This window comes from Camellia sinensis, chromosome 8 (assembly GCF_055761805.1).
Source record: "Camellia sinensis isolate YWXY chromosome 8, ASM5576180v1, whole genome shotgun sequence".
Taxonomy (NCBI): domain Eukaryota; kingdom Viridiplantae; phylum Streptophyta; class Magnoliopsida; order Ericales; family Theaceae; genus Camellia; species Camellia sinensis.
The window spans coordinates 56,155,059-56,170,338 of record NC_138968.1 but is presented as its reverse complement, the minus strand read 5'-3'; the positions used below and the strand labels follow the sequence as shown (position 1 = coordinate 56,170,338).

Below are 15,280 nucleotides of genomic sequence, written 5' to 3'. Positions count from 1 at the left end.
ATCCAACGGCAAGGGATATTCTCCTGAGGCCAGAAGATCCATATACGCCAAACAGTCTTTCTGACGAAACTGTCCTTTGGATTGAACCATCCGATGAACAGTGGATGACAGACCCGTGGGAGATCAAACGCCGATATCTCACCACTCAACAGTCACCCCCTCATTTTGATCAATACAGGTATATTTATGAACAGATACTTGTTGAAACTGGAGCTGTTGAACTCAAGCATACTTTGCATGATGCCAACAAGACTGCCAGTCCAATCCAATTCAGTAAAATGGTTATCCGTAATATTATGCCCATTGCTACTTGGGGCATCCATCCGCATACTACCAGGGATATTGATCTCCGGAACAAACAGACCAAATACTCTTACTGGGACTATATTGATGCCTTTACTCAGGTATTCTATTACCAGAACCCCATCAAGAATCATTCTTGGTTTATCCGTATCACGTCCGATGTTCTCAAAACCGATGTCCCTTCCTGGTTCCTCGTTTGGTGGGATAAGTTCGGACTTTCTCTTGACATTTTACCAGAATCAGTACGAACAGAATTTGATGAATGGCATGTTGCCTATTCCCGTGCCTATTCATATTTAAATAAAAACAGAGAATTATCAATCAGAAAAGCTATAGTCCATTTCTCTATCCGCTTTAGCATTCCATGGATCTGGAAATGGGACTTTGCCTGTGATTATCAGAATAAAATCCCCCGCTTAAAAAGAATTTATTTTATTAAATGGTGGGATAAAATGGATCTTAAGGATCTCATTCCGAAAATCCAACAGCATACCAAAGCTTGCTGGGACTCTGTCAAACAGCCTGCTTTACCAACAGCACCCTCTTCTCCAGTCACTAATCCTTTTGTCCAGATGCAAAAGGAATTAAAACAGAAATTTCCTAACCTTTCAGATAATGAATTAATTCTTAAAAGTATGGATTATCTGAAAGAACAATTCCTCCAATCCGTTAATCCTGAAGATGACACCTCGATGAGGTCAGGTACCAGTCACACCCAATCAGAATCAGAAGCTGATCCAACCAACCACGTGTTAGCAGGAGAATCGCAATCAGAAGATGAGGCAGAAGTCACTCTTGGAGACTTTTGGGACTCCTTTACAGCTGCCATAGCAGACAAGATGGTCCAGGACAAAGGCAATAAAGGAAAGGGCCCCGAGCCTTAAGAGCGTCGGCACAACAGGACAAACAACTTTTCAGAAAGCAGATGCTCCATCAGTATCAGGGATAAAGATGTTCCCCACTTCCGCCAGCATCGAAGATAAGACGATAGGTGTAATCTGTCGGTGCAATAGAAGATGTCCACCTGTCCCTATGTAATAATTGTATCTTATCTTCTGTTGTCTATTTAAGGGATGGCCTTCACCCTTGTTGAGGCATTACGAAAATTCTAGTTTTTCTTTTGTTTTACTTCTTCCTCTCTTGTAATCTCTCTCACAACCCCCTCTTGTAAAATATTTTACTTCCTCAATAAAAGTTTGCTATTCGTGTTTCAATATGTATGCCCTCTGTTAACTTGTTAGAACAGTTATTAACATTTTTAGATTTCTGGCAAACCCAAAAACAGCATTATCTTAACACACCTGTAGATCTTTATACCCAACAGTATATAGCTGAACGTCTTGCCGAGAGTAATCAGAGGATTGCTGAGTTGCAGGTGCTGATCAACGAGAATCTGGTGGCCTGGGCGGCCAGAAGGCCTCCGCCACCCCAACAGTAAAGGTAATATGAGATCATATATGCTCTAATTTGTTTTATTTATGTCATTATTATGTGTGTATTAATTCTTGGGTTTGTGCTTATGAAAGGTTAATTAAATGTTAGGATTAGTGGGACGTCACCCAAGTCGCGTAGGGTTTAGGTCGTGTTGCAGAGAGTGCGTTTGACCGTTTGATGCCCATAAGTCGTTGACAGACGTGCTAATCTTACCTTTAGTGAGCACCTCTCATGGTATCAGAGCCAAGTTTTAATTGTCATATAATAATAATATAAATTTAATAAATTAGACATATATGATCACAATACAACCATGTCTGAACAAAATGAAAATACCGTAGAAATACCAGGAACCGAATCAGTCACAACGGTAGGAAATACTGTTTCCTCATTAGCCGAAGCTGCAGAATTAGTTGCATATCAGGATGTTAAAAAAATTGAATAGATTGGACAGATATTTGAACAGGTAGGTTAAAAAAATTGAATAAATATTAAAAATTTTGAACCAATAGGGTAAAAAACTTAAACAGATAGGAAAAATTCTGAACAAATAGGGAAAAATCTTGAACATATGGTCAACAGAAGTCAGCCGATAAAAAAAGGTCCACAGATAAATTAAAAGATAAAATTAAAAACAAAATGTCTTTCAAAACAAACAAAAGAAATTCTCACCAAGCTATTTCACAAATGGTAGATTTCTGACAAACAAAAAATATACACTGGACTTAATGCCTTAGACAATTGATAGAGTTGATTTTTAACAATTTTCTCTATAATAATGAATTAATGATTTTGATATTTTGAATCCCTGCTTGTGTCATATTCAATCCATACACATCCAAAAACTAACAACCCCACAATGTTTGTCTTGTATTCATGTGTTAAACTTTATTTGTTGTTTTGTGGAACAGAATATTTGCGGTATATGCAATTATAGGAAGAGCCATGAAGAAAAAGACGAAAAGAAGATGATAATACATTTGCAGATTCACCTGGGAACCATGTGACTCCAAATTATAAGTCTGAAAATAATGACCTCATAAAATTTTACTTGTAGCATCAGAAATGGAAATTCAGGAATATGAGTAGTATATTTGTTTCACAAAATCTTCCAAGTAAAAGATCCAGGTAATTGCTATCTGTTAATTAAAAAAAAAAAAATGACGAGAGTATAAAAACAGTTCATGGCAACTCATTTTGTTAGAGGAAATGACAATGTGAATCAAACTCCCTGTTTCTGTGGCTGCTGGTAGCCTCACCTGCAGCGCAGGATAAGGGCCATCCATAATAATAAAGAACATGTTTTTTTTTTTTTAAATATTTTTTGTATAGAATCATTCATCAAAATGATGTGTTCCTAATATAAACTGATCATGAAATTTACGAACTAAAACTAAACAAGAAGAGTCACTTAGGCCATGTTTGTTTGGGTAGACATGAAATTGGGATTAGACTAATAGTCCAATAAAATTATTAATCCGATATTTTGTTAAACAATTGAGATACGGACTAATTATTTTAAACTTGACTATTAGTTAAGATAGGATACATAATCCAACGGATTCGTAGTCCTAGGACTATTAGTCATGGAAACGCTAATCCAGTCCGCCCAAACAAACATGGCCTTAATGTATATTCATGCCTTCACTCCCTACTTCCCCCTCCCCTCCCAACAAAACTTGCCATGACAGTTATTGAGGGTTTTGATACCAACAAAACATGTTAATGAGTATTTTCTGTTTTAAAGCGATAGGTTCATAATCTTGCTACATTATTCTTTAAGCATTGTCATTTTCCGTTTTGTATAGAATTTTTGTTCGTGTATCTTTAGTCTAATTAGGGTTGAGCAGGAATTCGTGAAATCTATAATCCGATCCGATCCAGTCCAATCTGATAGGTTTGAATTAGTTTTTTAAATTCGTGGTTTGGTTCCGGATTGAAAAATTAAAAATCCGTAATCTACAGATCGGTTCCGGATTGAACCCCACGGTTCCGGATTGTAACCGATCCGGAACGTATACAAATAGCCTATATTCATATTATACACCTTCCAACATAGTATCTTCTTTTATTCTATATAAAACATAAACCTTAACTTAAACTTGCATAGTATCTTCTTTTATTACTTGTGTTTGTTGGTTTTTAGTATTAATTTGTAATGGTCTAAATACTTATTGTGGAATCAATTTTCTTATAGTTGTTAAATTTTAGAATAGTATGTCACTATTATAGAAACAAATGTTGCTATTGTGGAACTAACATGATGCTACGTTTATGTTTTTATGAAATTAAAATATTATATATATTTTTTTGTTATTGAATTATGTGAATCCTTGATCCTAAACTGATCCAATCCGTGTTTAAATGGATTGGTTCGGATTGATTCCATGATTTAAACGGATTGGATTGATTCTAATTTTTCAGGAACCGTAAATAGCGAATTGGTCCTGATTTTACCACAATCCAGATCAATCCAGACCATACGCGCCCCTAAGTTTAATAGTAATAGTGATGGTGTGATATGATAACAGATTTTTCTTAACTTGTGTTTGGATCTTAAATTAGTGATAATAAAAAAAATGAAGCAAGAGAAGAAAAATAATTCTTTTATTTCCACTCAATAAGTTTTTCCTTCCCCCTACAAATTGAAGATCCAAACACAACAATCTTAGTGCGAAGCAAGGAAGTAAAAGAGGCAGAGAAAGAAAGGAGGTTAAAACGCAAACAGACCTTGCTTAGGGAGGTAACCCTTTTCTAGCAGAAGAGGCAAAGCAGCAAATGCAAGAAAGGAAGACAAGCTGCTAGTCCTCAACACAATCCTTGGGATCTCAAGGCTGTCTGCAACAGACTGTGAAAAGTGCCATATAGCATCTGTTATCAAGCAAGCAGTGGGCTCCTTCGCCTCGTCCTCAACACCAGATAACACCAGTCCAGCCAAGCAGTCCCGAAAGGCGGCGACACAGTTGGTGTTGAGGAGGGAGAGGAGAGCGACGCTATCAGATGTGGAAGCTTCACTCTCGGTCTCCGACAAACCGTCTGGGATGGGGCAGAAGGTGAAGTGAGGGTAGTTGGATATGGTGGGAGAGTTGAAGTGAGTGTGGATGATGGTAATGGAGAAGAAGCCTGTGGCGTGAAGGATGTTAGCAAGCTGAAGCATGGGGTTCATATGTCCTTGCAACGGGATTGGAAAGAGTACCAAGCGCCGGCCTTTGCTTTCATGCTTTGGACTCTCTCTTCCCTTCTCCATTAATGCCGCCTTCTTTCATGCAACAAAAAGTGGCAAGGTTTTCTTCGGGTTATGGTGTTTCTCACCATAAATTGTTTGTTGGAAATGGAGTGGTTATTGTGCCCAGCACAGCAGTCGCTGTTGAGCCTGATAGGATCCACTTGGGGTTATATTTTGATAATTTAAAAAATGTTTATGTTTTTAAAATCCGTCGATTAAAGTATACTTAAAATATTAAGTTAATTAGATATCAATAATCTTTTTTATCAAATCACTGTCTGTATAAAAAAATAATAAATAGAATTTTCATTATAAAATTAAGGTTTCGTTTGAAAAATAGATTAGCTTTTTAACTTTTTGACATTTAGTATGGGATTTTTTTTTTTTTTTTGATTCGTTGAAAATTCGTGTATATATATATATATATATTATAGATAATTGTTTCTTGTTGATACACCCACTTCTAGATGCTTTATGTTGCTTTGTTTTCCTGTTGCTATAATGTGTGTATATATGTATGCAATATAATGATCATTATTATGGTTCTTCTCCTGCAGATCACCAATGAGTCCTAGTAAGAACATGTTGAGGCTCAAGACGGATCATTCGGACCGAACTCGCCTTATTCAATTTTTGGATTTGTATTTTTTTTTTTTTTAAAAAAAAAAAAAAAAAAAAAAATTGGTTGCTTCATTTTGTACACAAATAATGGATCACCTGTATGTGTGCGCTCAGATAATATATCATTTGTGTGTATATGTTTGAGAATGTGGGGATAACAGATTTGTTTAAACAAATAATAAAATTTGAACAGATAATAAATTTGGATAGATAGATTCAAATAGATAAGTGAAAAAATTAAACAAATAATAAGATTTGGACAGATAAGTGAAAAAATTGAATAGATAATAAAATTTGGACAGATATTTGATCAAATAAGGTAAAAAAAAATTGAATAGGTAGGAAAATTTTTGAACAAATAGGGTAAAAAAATTAAACAAATAGGAAAAATTTTGAACAAATAGGGAAAAATTTTGAACATGTAGTCAACAAAAGTGAACCGATAAAAAAAGTCAACAGATAAATTAAGAGATAAAATTAAAAACAAAATGTCTTTTAAAACAAATAAAAGAAATTTTCACCAAACTATTTCACAAATAGTGAATCTCTCACAAACAAAAAATATATATTGAACATAATGTCTTTGACAATTGCTAGAGTATATTTTTTAACAATTTTCTCTCTAATAATGAATTAATGATTTTGATATTTTGAATCCCTGCTTGTGTCATATTCAATCCATACACATCCAAAAACTGACAAACCCACAATGTTTGTCTTTTATTAATGTGTTAAATTTCATTTGTTGTTTTGTGGAACAGGATATTTGCGGTATATGCAATTATAGGATGAGCCATGAAACATAAGACGACAAGAAGATGATAATACATTTGCAGATTAACATGGGAACCATGTGATTCCAAATTATAAGTCTGAAAATAATGGCCTCATGAAATTGTACTTGTAGTACCAGAAATGGGAATTCAGGAATATGAGTAGTATTATTAGTTTTTTTGCTTTCAAAAGTTATTTTTGTAATTGTGAACGTGTCAGTAAGGATCAATCAGTTCTTATAGAAAATTAATTGCCAACCAATTATCAAACGATTATGTTTTAGTTCATTCAGCCTCAATGAAAAGAACTTTTACTGGTGACTTGATTAAGAGAATTAAGCAAAATAATAATTAAATGAAGAACAATTGAAGCATTTCATTAAAATGAAAAAACTTACAATGATCCAAACACAGCCTCGTAGAGGTTTACAGCAACAATCTATTTGAAACTATCCTATGAATGAAGTGCAGTGCAGTGCAGGAATTTTAAAGTGCAGAAATGTAAAGAACATGAAATGTAAAACTAGAAAGGAAATAAAGTAGAATAAGACTGATTTTTTGTATCTGAGTCTGGGGCTTTTTTCTGAGGCCTTCTCTGCTATTTACACTTCTCAATGATGACCATCGAACTGTATTTCCAATCGTCGAACTGCTCCTCTATGATCGTTGATCATATTGCCTTATAATTAGCTCCACTACGCCATCAATTGTAGTTAGGCTTCCCTCTTAATTTTGAATTTGAATGTGAGTAGCCGTTGAAGCCACATCACTTTGCATCTCTTTGCTGATCCAATGCTACTCAGATCTTGTAATAACCAATACCAACCGCCACGTGTACGATCATGATCGAAGACTTGAATAGTCTTCCTGTATTACCCTTATTCTGGCACGCGTCAAATTGTAATTGGCTTATACAAAATATGTAGCCAACATTACCCCCCACTAATATATCCAATACTTGGTGATATTAGTGGATTAAGATCTTTTATCCACGTCTTAGAACGTGCATGGGCTTTGCATTCTTCCAGAAATGCAACCGTCATTATTTGCATTAAATTCTCTTCCAATCTTTTGAATACCCCCACCTTAGTATTCGAATAGACTGATACGTTTTATGGCTAAATCAAATTTCTCTTCTATTGATCGAGCGCACGAAGAGTCATCTGATGATGCTGTTCCTCCTCGAAAGAACCTCCATGCATTAATTACCCACCTTTCTATATTTAAGTCATGGAAGCCTTTGCAAATTATCCACCCTTGTACTACGAACACATTGCCTTTAATCCTTTGATTCAGAAAGTTACAAATCTAGACATGAGAAGTTCTTCTTCTGATTCACCCTTGGACTACGAACAAACTGCCCTCAATCCTTTGATTGAAAGTTGCAAATATGGACATGGGAAGTTCTTCTTCACAACTCTTTGCATGGGATAAGGCTGTGGCTTCTTCTTCCTCTGGGGCTTCTGACTGGGCAAGCTGGTCGGAACATGAGGCTTGTGATTTAAGGGAGCAAATTAACCATCACTTTGTCGAGTTCACTGACCCTTTAGAGTTTCCTTGCTATGCTCGAAGTTCGGTGGTCTATCCTTACGTGCCCATCGACCGGCGACGCAGTTTAGAGGACAATCTGCTTGTAGTATGGTACACATCCTCCATGCCTACAAAGATAGTGCACGCTACCCGACGCCCAAAAGAGGCACAAGGGTACAGCCCCTCGTTCTTAGCCCAGAAGGCGAAGTTTTGCTCTTCTGACTGGCTCGATTATATTAATGCCCTTGTTCCTTCTGCCCTTTCTCCTTCTCCCAAAATGGAAGCTTTCATACCTCCTCTTCTGCCAAATCCTTGTTGGACAGAGAGACTGAGGCTTGCCCTTTCTGTGGATAAGGCCTTTCCTCCTTATAAGCCTCCACTCTCCCCTGCTCTAGCTGAGCGGAAGCAAGCCCAACTTCTACATGCAGCCTTCTCTCACTTGTCTTTCAATGTTCTTGAGGACGACATCCCTCTCAAGAATCTTTGATAGGCTTGTGACATTTTGACTCGGGGTCACGTCCTCAACCCCCTCGCCCAAGCAGAGCTTACATGTTTTTGGACCAACTCCCATTGCTTCTTCACTAGCATCGAACTTCTGTGGCCACCACTCAATGTTTGGACCAACTCTCATCCCTTCGAGTTCATGCCCAGTACGAAGCAGAGAACCTCATTGAAGAATTTGATAACTTCAAGAATAAAGATTTTGTGTATTGGGATGACTTGGATATGGACGAGTTGGAACAAGAATTGAGAAAAACAACGTTCGAAATAAAGGCTGAAGAGCTCTTCTATGAAGTGAGAGCACATCAACTTCAGCAGCCAATCCTAGAAGAAATAGAAGACAGATTAAAGAAAGAACAGAAATTCATTGATCATAGTTGGACCAAATTTCATAATCTTGTTATTTATTCTATTCCTTATTTTTATGAACTTGAATTTGTACCCAAAGAGGGCCATTCGATGTAATTGCTTTTGCTTTAATACAACTAAGACTTTTCCCTCTGTTTGTTTGATCTTGTCTCCGTTTGTCTTTAAAAGCAAATTTCGGGCTTCGAACTGAACAATCTTATCCTTCGAATCTGGACTCAATTGGTTTAAATGAAACACTAAAATACCAACATGAACTTTTCCAATTTATGGAATACAGTTGATAGTTTTTGCTGATTTTATTTAAAATCAGTGCTTCGAATTCAACAGTCTTACCCCTTAAAGCTTGTTTTAATCATAACCAACATATGGTCATGATTAGTATGATCAATTAGTTTTAAATTGATCATTTTGCCTTGAACAACAGTTCATACTTTCAAAAATATGGAAACTCCTTTTGAGAGCTGCACTGTTTTAGTTCGAAAAGACAATTTTTTTGTATATATATAAACCAACTACTGGTTTTGATGTTTCGAACGCCAATTCTCATCCTCAAGGGATCTCAAGTTTAGCTTCGAAGGACATTACTCTCATTAAGAAACCTAAACAGGTTTTTAATCCCTTTGAAGTAAACAAATACTTGAGTATTCTTACATCATTAGGTATGGAATGTGCTTCGAAGTTGGCTTCTCAGTTTCAAAGCCGTTGTTATTTGACTTTTGGCGCCAAAATCTGGTTTCGAAGCCAAACATTTTACTTCGAAGCTGGCATCAACATCTGGAATGTGTTTTTCCCTCCAAAAGTATCAATATTGAAGGAAACTCTTCGTATTTGTATTTTTAGTACTTAACGAATTACGCGATATATCTTCCAGACACAAAGGCTTTTAAAACCCTTTTATTTCATGCTCTGAAATCACTCGCTCGCTCAAAACACAAACCCTTCCCCTCTGTTAACCCTCTCTTTCTTGCTGCTTGCTACCAATGGATTCTTCTTCTCTGAAAGTGCTTGCTGGTGATTGTATAAGCCCAACCATGGCTTTGAAAAGATGTATTGATGAAGAGATTGCCAAGCTAACAGTTGATGGGTCAAGTGCCATAGACGAACACCTCTTTGTTCCTCGCCACAGCAACAAACAAGAATATGTCTTAGGTCCCATCTTTCGAGAAGCTCCTACTCAACTTCCAGCTTTATACCCTCGTTTGGAGGACCATTTTCTTCTCTACGAAGGGGGGCTCGACTGGGACAATTGGAGAATGACCCGATCTCACCGTTGTTAGCTGACATTGAGAACTGAATAGGAGGAATGGTATGACAGAGTTGTGCCTACAAGAGAAGATGACCTGCAAGAACTCTGTATTCTCGATGCCCTCCATCTTTCCAGGTTTATCATTCCTGAAGACCCTTTTTTGATTCCTGCTGCTCTTTGCTTTTGGAACATGGCTTTCAATTTTTTTTTTTAGTTTCGGTGTGGCATGATGGCCCCTACCGTTCTTGATATTTGCCATCTCTTAGGGCTTTTACCTCTTGGCTCTCCTTTCACTCCCAGCTTACCCAGACCTCTCTGTTAAGTTTTCCCGTCCACCCTTACAGTGATTTTGTAAAGGCTGAAAATAAAAGGGAAGGCCCCGTGAGAGATAGAGAACTTTTTTCCTTTATATTATGCTGGTTGTGCAAATTTCTCTTTTGTACATCATCTCAACGGATCATGCTTAAGTTTGTTCCACTTGCGAAGGCACTTGTTTTGAAAAAACGCATAGCCCTGGCTCTTTATCTCTTAGGTCATGTTTATAAAGCCTGTTCCCAATTTTGTGAGAAACCTCTTGATGTTAACCAAAGGGGTCCCCTTTGGGTGCTCAAACTCTGGCTCTTTGCTTACTTCACTGATTTGCATCTCAAATGCTTAAAATTCCTTATTCAGGACCCTAGCACTTATGGGGAGAAATATGCCAGAATTGTTCTTTATCTTGCTTCATTTGCTTACTACCTCACCTTTTTTCATCAACTTCCTATTTCTCTATCTGCTACCTTCTTTTGCCCCTTTGATGTCAACAAAGGACTTGCTTGGCTGCAAACATTCTTAGCTGATAAAGAGTGCTCCACCCCACCTCCACAAAGACATGTGAGCTTCTATTTTGCTGCCGAGGGAGCTGTTCATTGGCACTTCAAACCCTCGAGCTTATAAGTGTATAGCTGAGGTGTACAACCCTTCTCAATTTGCCAGGCAATTTGGGTTAACTCAAGAGATTCTCATTCCACTTTGTAGCCTCTTGAATGTCCATCTTACAGCCAAAGACCTGAGAATACCCAAATCAAAACTGGAAGAGGCAACATTTAAACTATTGAAAGAATTGAGCGAGTTCAAATTTGTCCCCTTTCTTCCCTCTGGCTTGGCTCTGAAAAGATTTCAAAACTGGTGGATAGCCAATATGGAAGTGCGCCTATCCGTACACCCTCATCATTTACTAATAGGGTTAGGAGTGCCTTCGAAGGCTAAATCAACAACAGTTGAGAACATTCCCTCTCTTTCCACAGCTGCCAAAACTGCTCCTGCAGCCTCACCCCCTCCTGCTAGAGTTACCAGAGCTGCTTCAAAAAAGGGTAAGTATTTTCAGGTTTCTTTTCTTTTAGACTCTTCTGTTTGTTTCCTTTACATTCATATCTCTTGGTTCAGGATCTCCACAAGAGGAATCTCTTAAAAGAGCTGAAACTTTAGCTACTCTCAAAGACAAACAACAATAGAAAAAGAAAAGGAAGCTATTACTCACTCCTGAAGAATCTGAATCTCAGACTGAAGAGAAAGAGATGGAGGAAGAGCAAGAAATACCATTGCAGAGAACAAAGAAGACAAAGATGATTATCTCTCCTTCTAATTTGGTCGAAGACCCTTCTCATGAGATAACTGCCAAAGCAGCAGAAAATGAGCCTACTCATGAAAAGTCTGAATCCCAGATTGAAGAGAGAGAGACTGAGAAAGAGTAAGAAATACCATCACCGAGAAGGAAAAGAAAGAAGATGACTGTCTCTCCATCTGATTTGGTCGAAGACCCTTCTCATGAGGTGGCTGCCAAAGTAGTAGAGGAAGAACATTCCAAAGAAATAATTGTTTTTCAAAGAGCTGAGAAGAGACGGCAGCAACAATTAGTAAGAGATGAAGCTGTTGTTGCTGATGCAATTCAAAGGGAAACTGTAAGAAGGCAACACATTGTTGAGCACTATTCCCTTCATAGCTCTCCCATTGTTGCTATCACTTCTGAAACAAGTAATTCCTTTCATGCCTCTGTTCTTTTATTCTTTTGTCAAATTCTTGGTATTAAGACTTGACATTATTTTGTACTTCTTCTTTTGCAGCAACAACTACTGAGCCTATTCGTCCAATAAGGACTCCCTCAGTTTCAGTTGAAGTTGATCAATTGCAAAATGTGAAGTCTATTCAGATAACACTCCCACTTCCTAGGCCTACATTCTCTGTACCCTCATTGAGGCCTAGTATTCCTGCTCCTTTCGCTTCTGGCTTAACTCCATATCTCCTTCATTTGACTTTTGATTTATCTCAATTTAATTCTCTTTCGAGCCTTGCTTTCCCTCCTCGTCCTGAGGGAATTCCAGTTGCTGCTCCTTTTCTGATGGTAGCTGATTCCCCTGTAGAGGGTGCTGGCAGCTCTCCAACTCATAGTTTGTTATCTCTGCCTAGTTCAAGCCCCTCTTCCCTCGACATATTGGTGGCTAGAACTATGGAAACTGTTGAAGATGCTCCACCCATTTCTCCTATCCCTATGCGGTCCTTTGTGCCTTCCACTAAAGTTCTTTCTGCACCATTCATGTCCATGGATGAGGTAAACATCTTCGAAGCAAGACTAGCTAGTCTCTTCGACATACATTCCACCTCTCCAATAGCTAATGATGAGATTGAGCCACTAGTTCTGGCTAATTCCTTGCTAGAAATTTTTGAGAGTTCTTCCACCAGTAGTAGTAAGCCTTCTTCGCCTTTGATGGACTTGGACAGCTGCCTGGAGCTATTGACATCCTTTTCGAGGATCCTTTTTTAGGCCTTACAGAGGCCTATAATAAGAAATGGCTTCCTTCAGTGCTGCAAAATCGTTGAGCAATCTGGCATGAATGTCTCAAGTCATTTATCTCAGGCAGCAGCCACTATTGACTTTTACATCAGCATTTGCCATGCTGCCAAGGCTGCAGAGGAGAACTTGGTCAGAGACCAGAGCTTTGTTTCCACAGTACATACTGAAGTATCAGAGCTAAAGGAACAACATTCCTCCCACTTTCGAACTCAACTACTGGAGAAGAAAGCTCAACTTGAAGAGGAGCTATCCGCAGTTAACCAGGCCTTAATCCGAACTGACACCAAGTTGCAGATTACCAATCAAGGACTGGCCGATCGAAAGCAGGAAATAACCACAGCCATCCAGTTATTCTCATCATTCAAGAATAGAACATCTATTGTAAAAGAACAACTGAGACATTGTAATGACTTTTGGGCCAATTTATGGCAGAATGTATTCAACTCTTTATGAAAAGCAAATTCTTATTTATCATTTGAATATTCTCATGTTCTTTTACTCAACATTTATTCTATTCCTTATGTTTCCCATATAGTTGGAAAATAAGGCTTCAAATATCTGCCATTAATCTTTTTGGAATGTACATATCCATTTAAATTTCTCAAATGGTATGCTCCAAAAGGCAGGACTGTATGAACTTGATATAGTCGTTCCCAGTTAGGTGACCATTTGCCAAATTTATGGCTTTTAATTCCTATTGGGAGTATTGTCTTCCATACCAAATCACCTTCATCAAAGCCAATGTGTTTGACTTTTTTGTTATAGTTTTTGGCTACTTTCTTCTTTTGAAAAAGAATGCTCTTTAATGCCAGAATTGTAGCTTCATCTATACTTTCTAACTCCAAGCACATACTATGATGGTATTGCTCAAGATCTAACTGGTCTTGGCGTCTTACCCTCAAGGACTTAACATTAATTTCCACAGGTAACACTGCATCATGCCCATATACTGAGGCATAAGGAGTGACTCTTGTGCTTGACCTTGGGAAAGTTCTATAAGCCCACAATACATCCAACAATAAGTTCTGTCAATCCCTAGGATTGTCTTCCACAACCTTTTGTATTTCCTTTTTCAAGGATTTCATGGATGATCCAGTTTGACTATTGGCTTGTGCATAATAGGGGGTGGAATTAAGAAGGCTAATTCCAAACTCTGCCACAAAAGACTTTACCATTTTCCCATCGAATATTGTCCCATTATCGACAGTTATAGTCTGTGGGATACCAAATCTATAGATTAAATCCTCAATGAATCTAATGACCTCAGTTTGGTCTACAGCTTTGTATGGCTTAGCTTCGACCCACTTAGTGAAGTAATTAGTGGCCACCAAAATGAAACAATGGTGCTTCCAGGAAGGTGGGTGTATTTTCCCCATCATATCCATGGCCCATCCTCTAAATGGCCAAGACTTCACTACTGCATGCAAGTCAGTTATGGGCACATGCCTTATTGTGCCATGCTTTTGACATGCCTGGCAACCTCTTGCATATTCTATGCAGTCTTTAAGGATAGTTGGCCAATAGTAGGAATGCCTTCAAAGTAACCATCTCATCTTCACATCAGGCTGATGAGCACCACAGATGCCTTCATGAACCTCAGCCATAGCTGTCAATGCTTCTTTTGGGCCTAAGCATTCTAACAATAGACCATCTCCCCCCTCTCCCCTTTTGTAGAGAGCATTACCATATATCATGTATTGCATAGATTGCAATTTAATTTTTCTACTGGCCTTTGAAGATGGGCCAGCCAGATACTGCATTATTGGATGCCTCCAATCTTGTTCTTGTAAGTCATTATAATTGACTTCCAGGACCACATTCCTTTTATTTAAGGGTGGTATTAATTTCTGAAATGTTGTTTGGCTTATGTCCCTTTGAACATTATCCCTTGTCTTGAAATTCGAAACTTTCTGAGCCACATCATTAGCTCTATTATTCAAGAATCTTGGGACATGAGTTACATTTGCTATTTGAAATTGAGAAAGCAGATGTAATGCAACAATATAGTATGGCAACATGCTTATACTTTGACATTTGAAAATCCCTTTCACTTGGTTAACCACCAATTTAGAATCTCCAAATATGTCAACTGCATGAACTTGTAATCCAATAAGAATTTCCAGTCCCACTATTAAGGCTTCATATTCAGCTTGATTATTAGAACAAGTAATTTCATCCACTTTGAAACCATGTGTGGTTTCTACTCCTTGTGGTGACTGTAGACACCCCATTTTTGACCGACCTTAAGACTCAGACGTCACCGACTGAGCACTTGGTGATGTTGCATAATGTGCTTGTTCAGAAGTTTCAGAGTTGCGGCCGTGAGCCCTGCCTCCGGACTTCCGAACCCTCTTCTGTGCCTTGTCTCGGTTTGTGAACCAGACTCGGTTTTCTTTGTTTCTTTTCCTGAGGGGAGGGAGAGGTTCTGTAGACCATCTCTTAGTGGC

General features: G+C 38.0%; 1 protein-coding gene across 2 annotated transcripts; it reads right to left on the bottom strand.

Moving 5' to 3' along the window:
- Nucleotides 1-1,975: 1,975 nt before the first annotated feature.
- On the bottom strand, nt 1,976-5,109 carry LOC114322355 (UDP-glycosyltransferase 76C3). Of its 2 annotated transcripts, none has more exons than XM_082882685.1 (2): nt 4,468-5,109; nt 1,976-2,138 (listed from the first exon to the last, which is right to left on the bottom strand). In XM_082882685.1, the coding sequence occupies exons 1-2, from the start codon at nt 4,982-4,984 to the stop codon at nt 2,038-2,040; spliced, it is 618 nt and encodes a 205-aa protein (XP_082738811.1). In that variant the 5' UTR covers nt 4,985-5,109; the 3' UTR covers nt 1,976-2,037. The 2 variants fall into 2 exon arrangements, with proteins under 2 accessions (XP_082738811.1, XP_082738812.1); XM_082882686.1 differs by lacking the exon at nt 1,976-2,138 and adding an exon at nt 2,343-2,876 and having other exon boundaries at nt 4,468-5,108.
- Nucleotides 5,110-15,280: the final 10,171 nt, after the last annotated feature.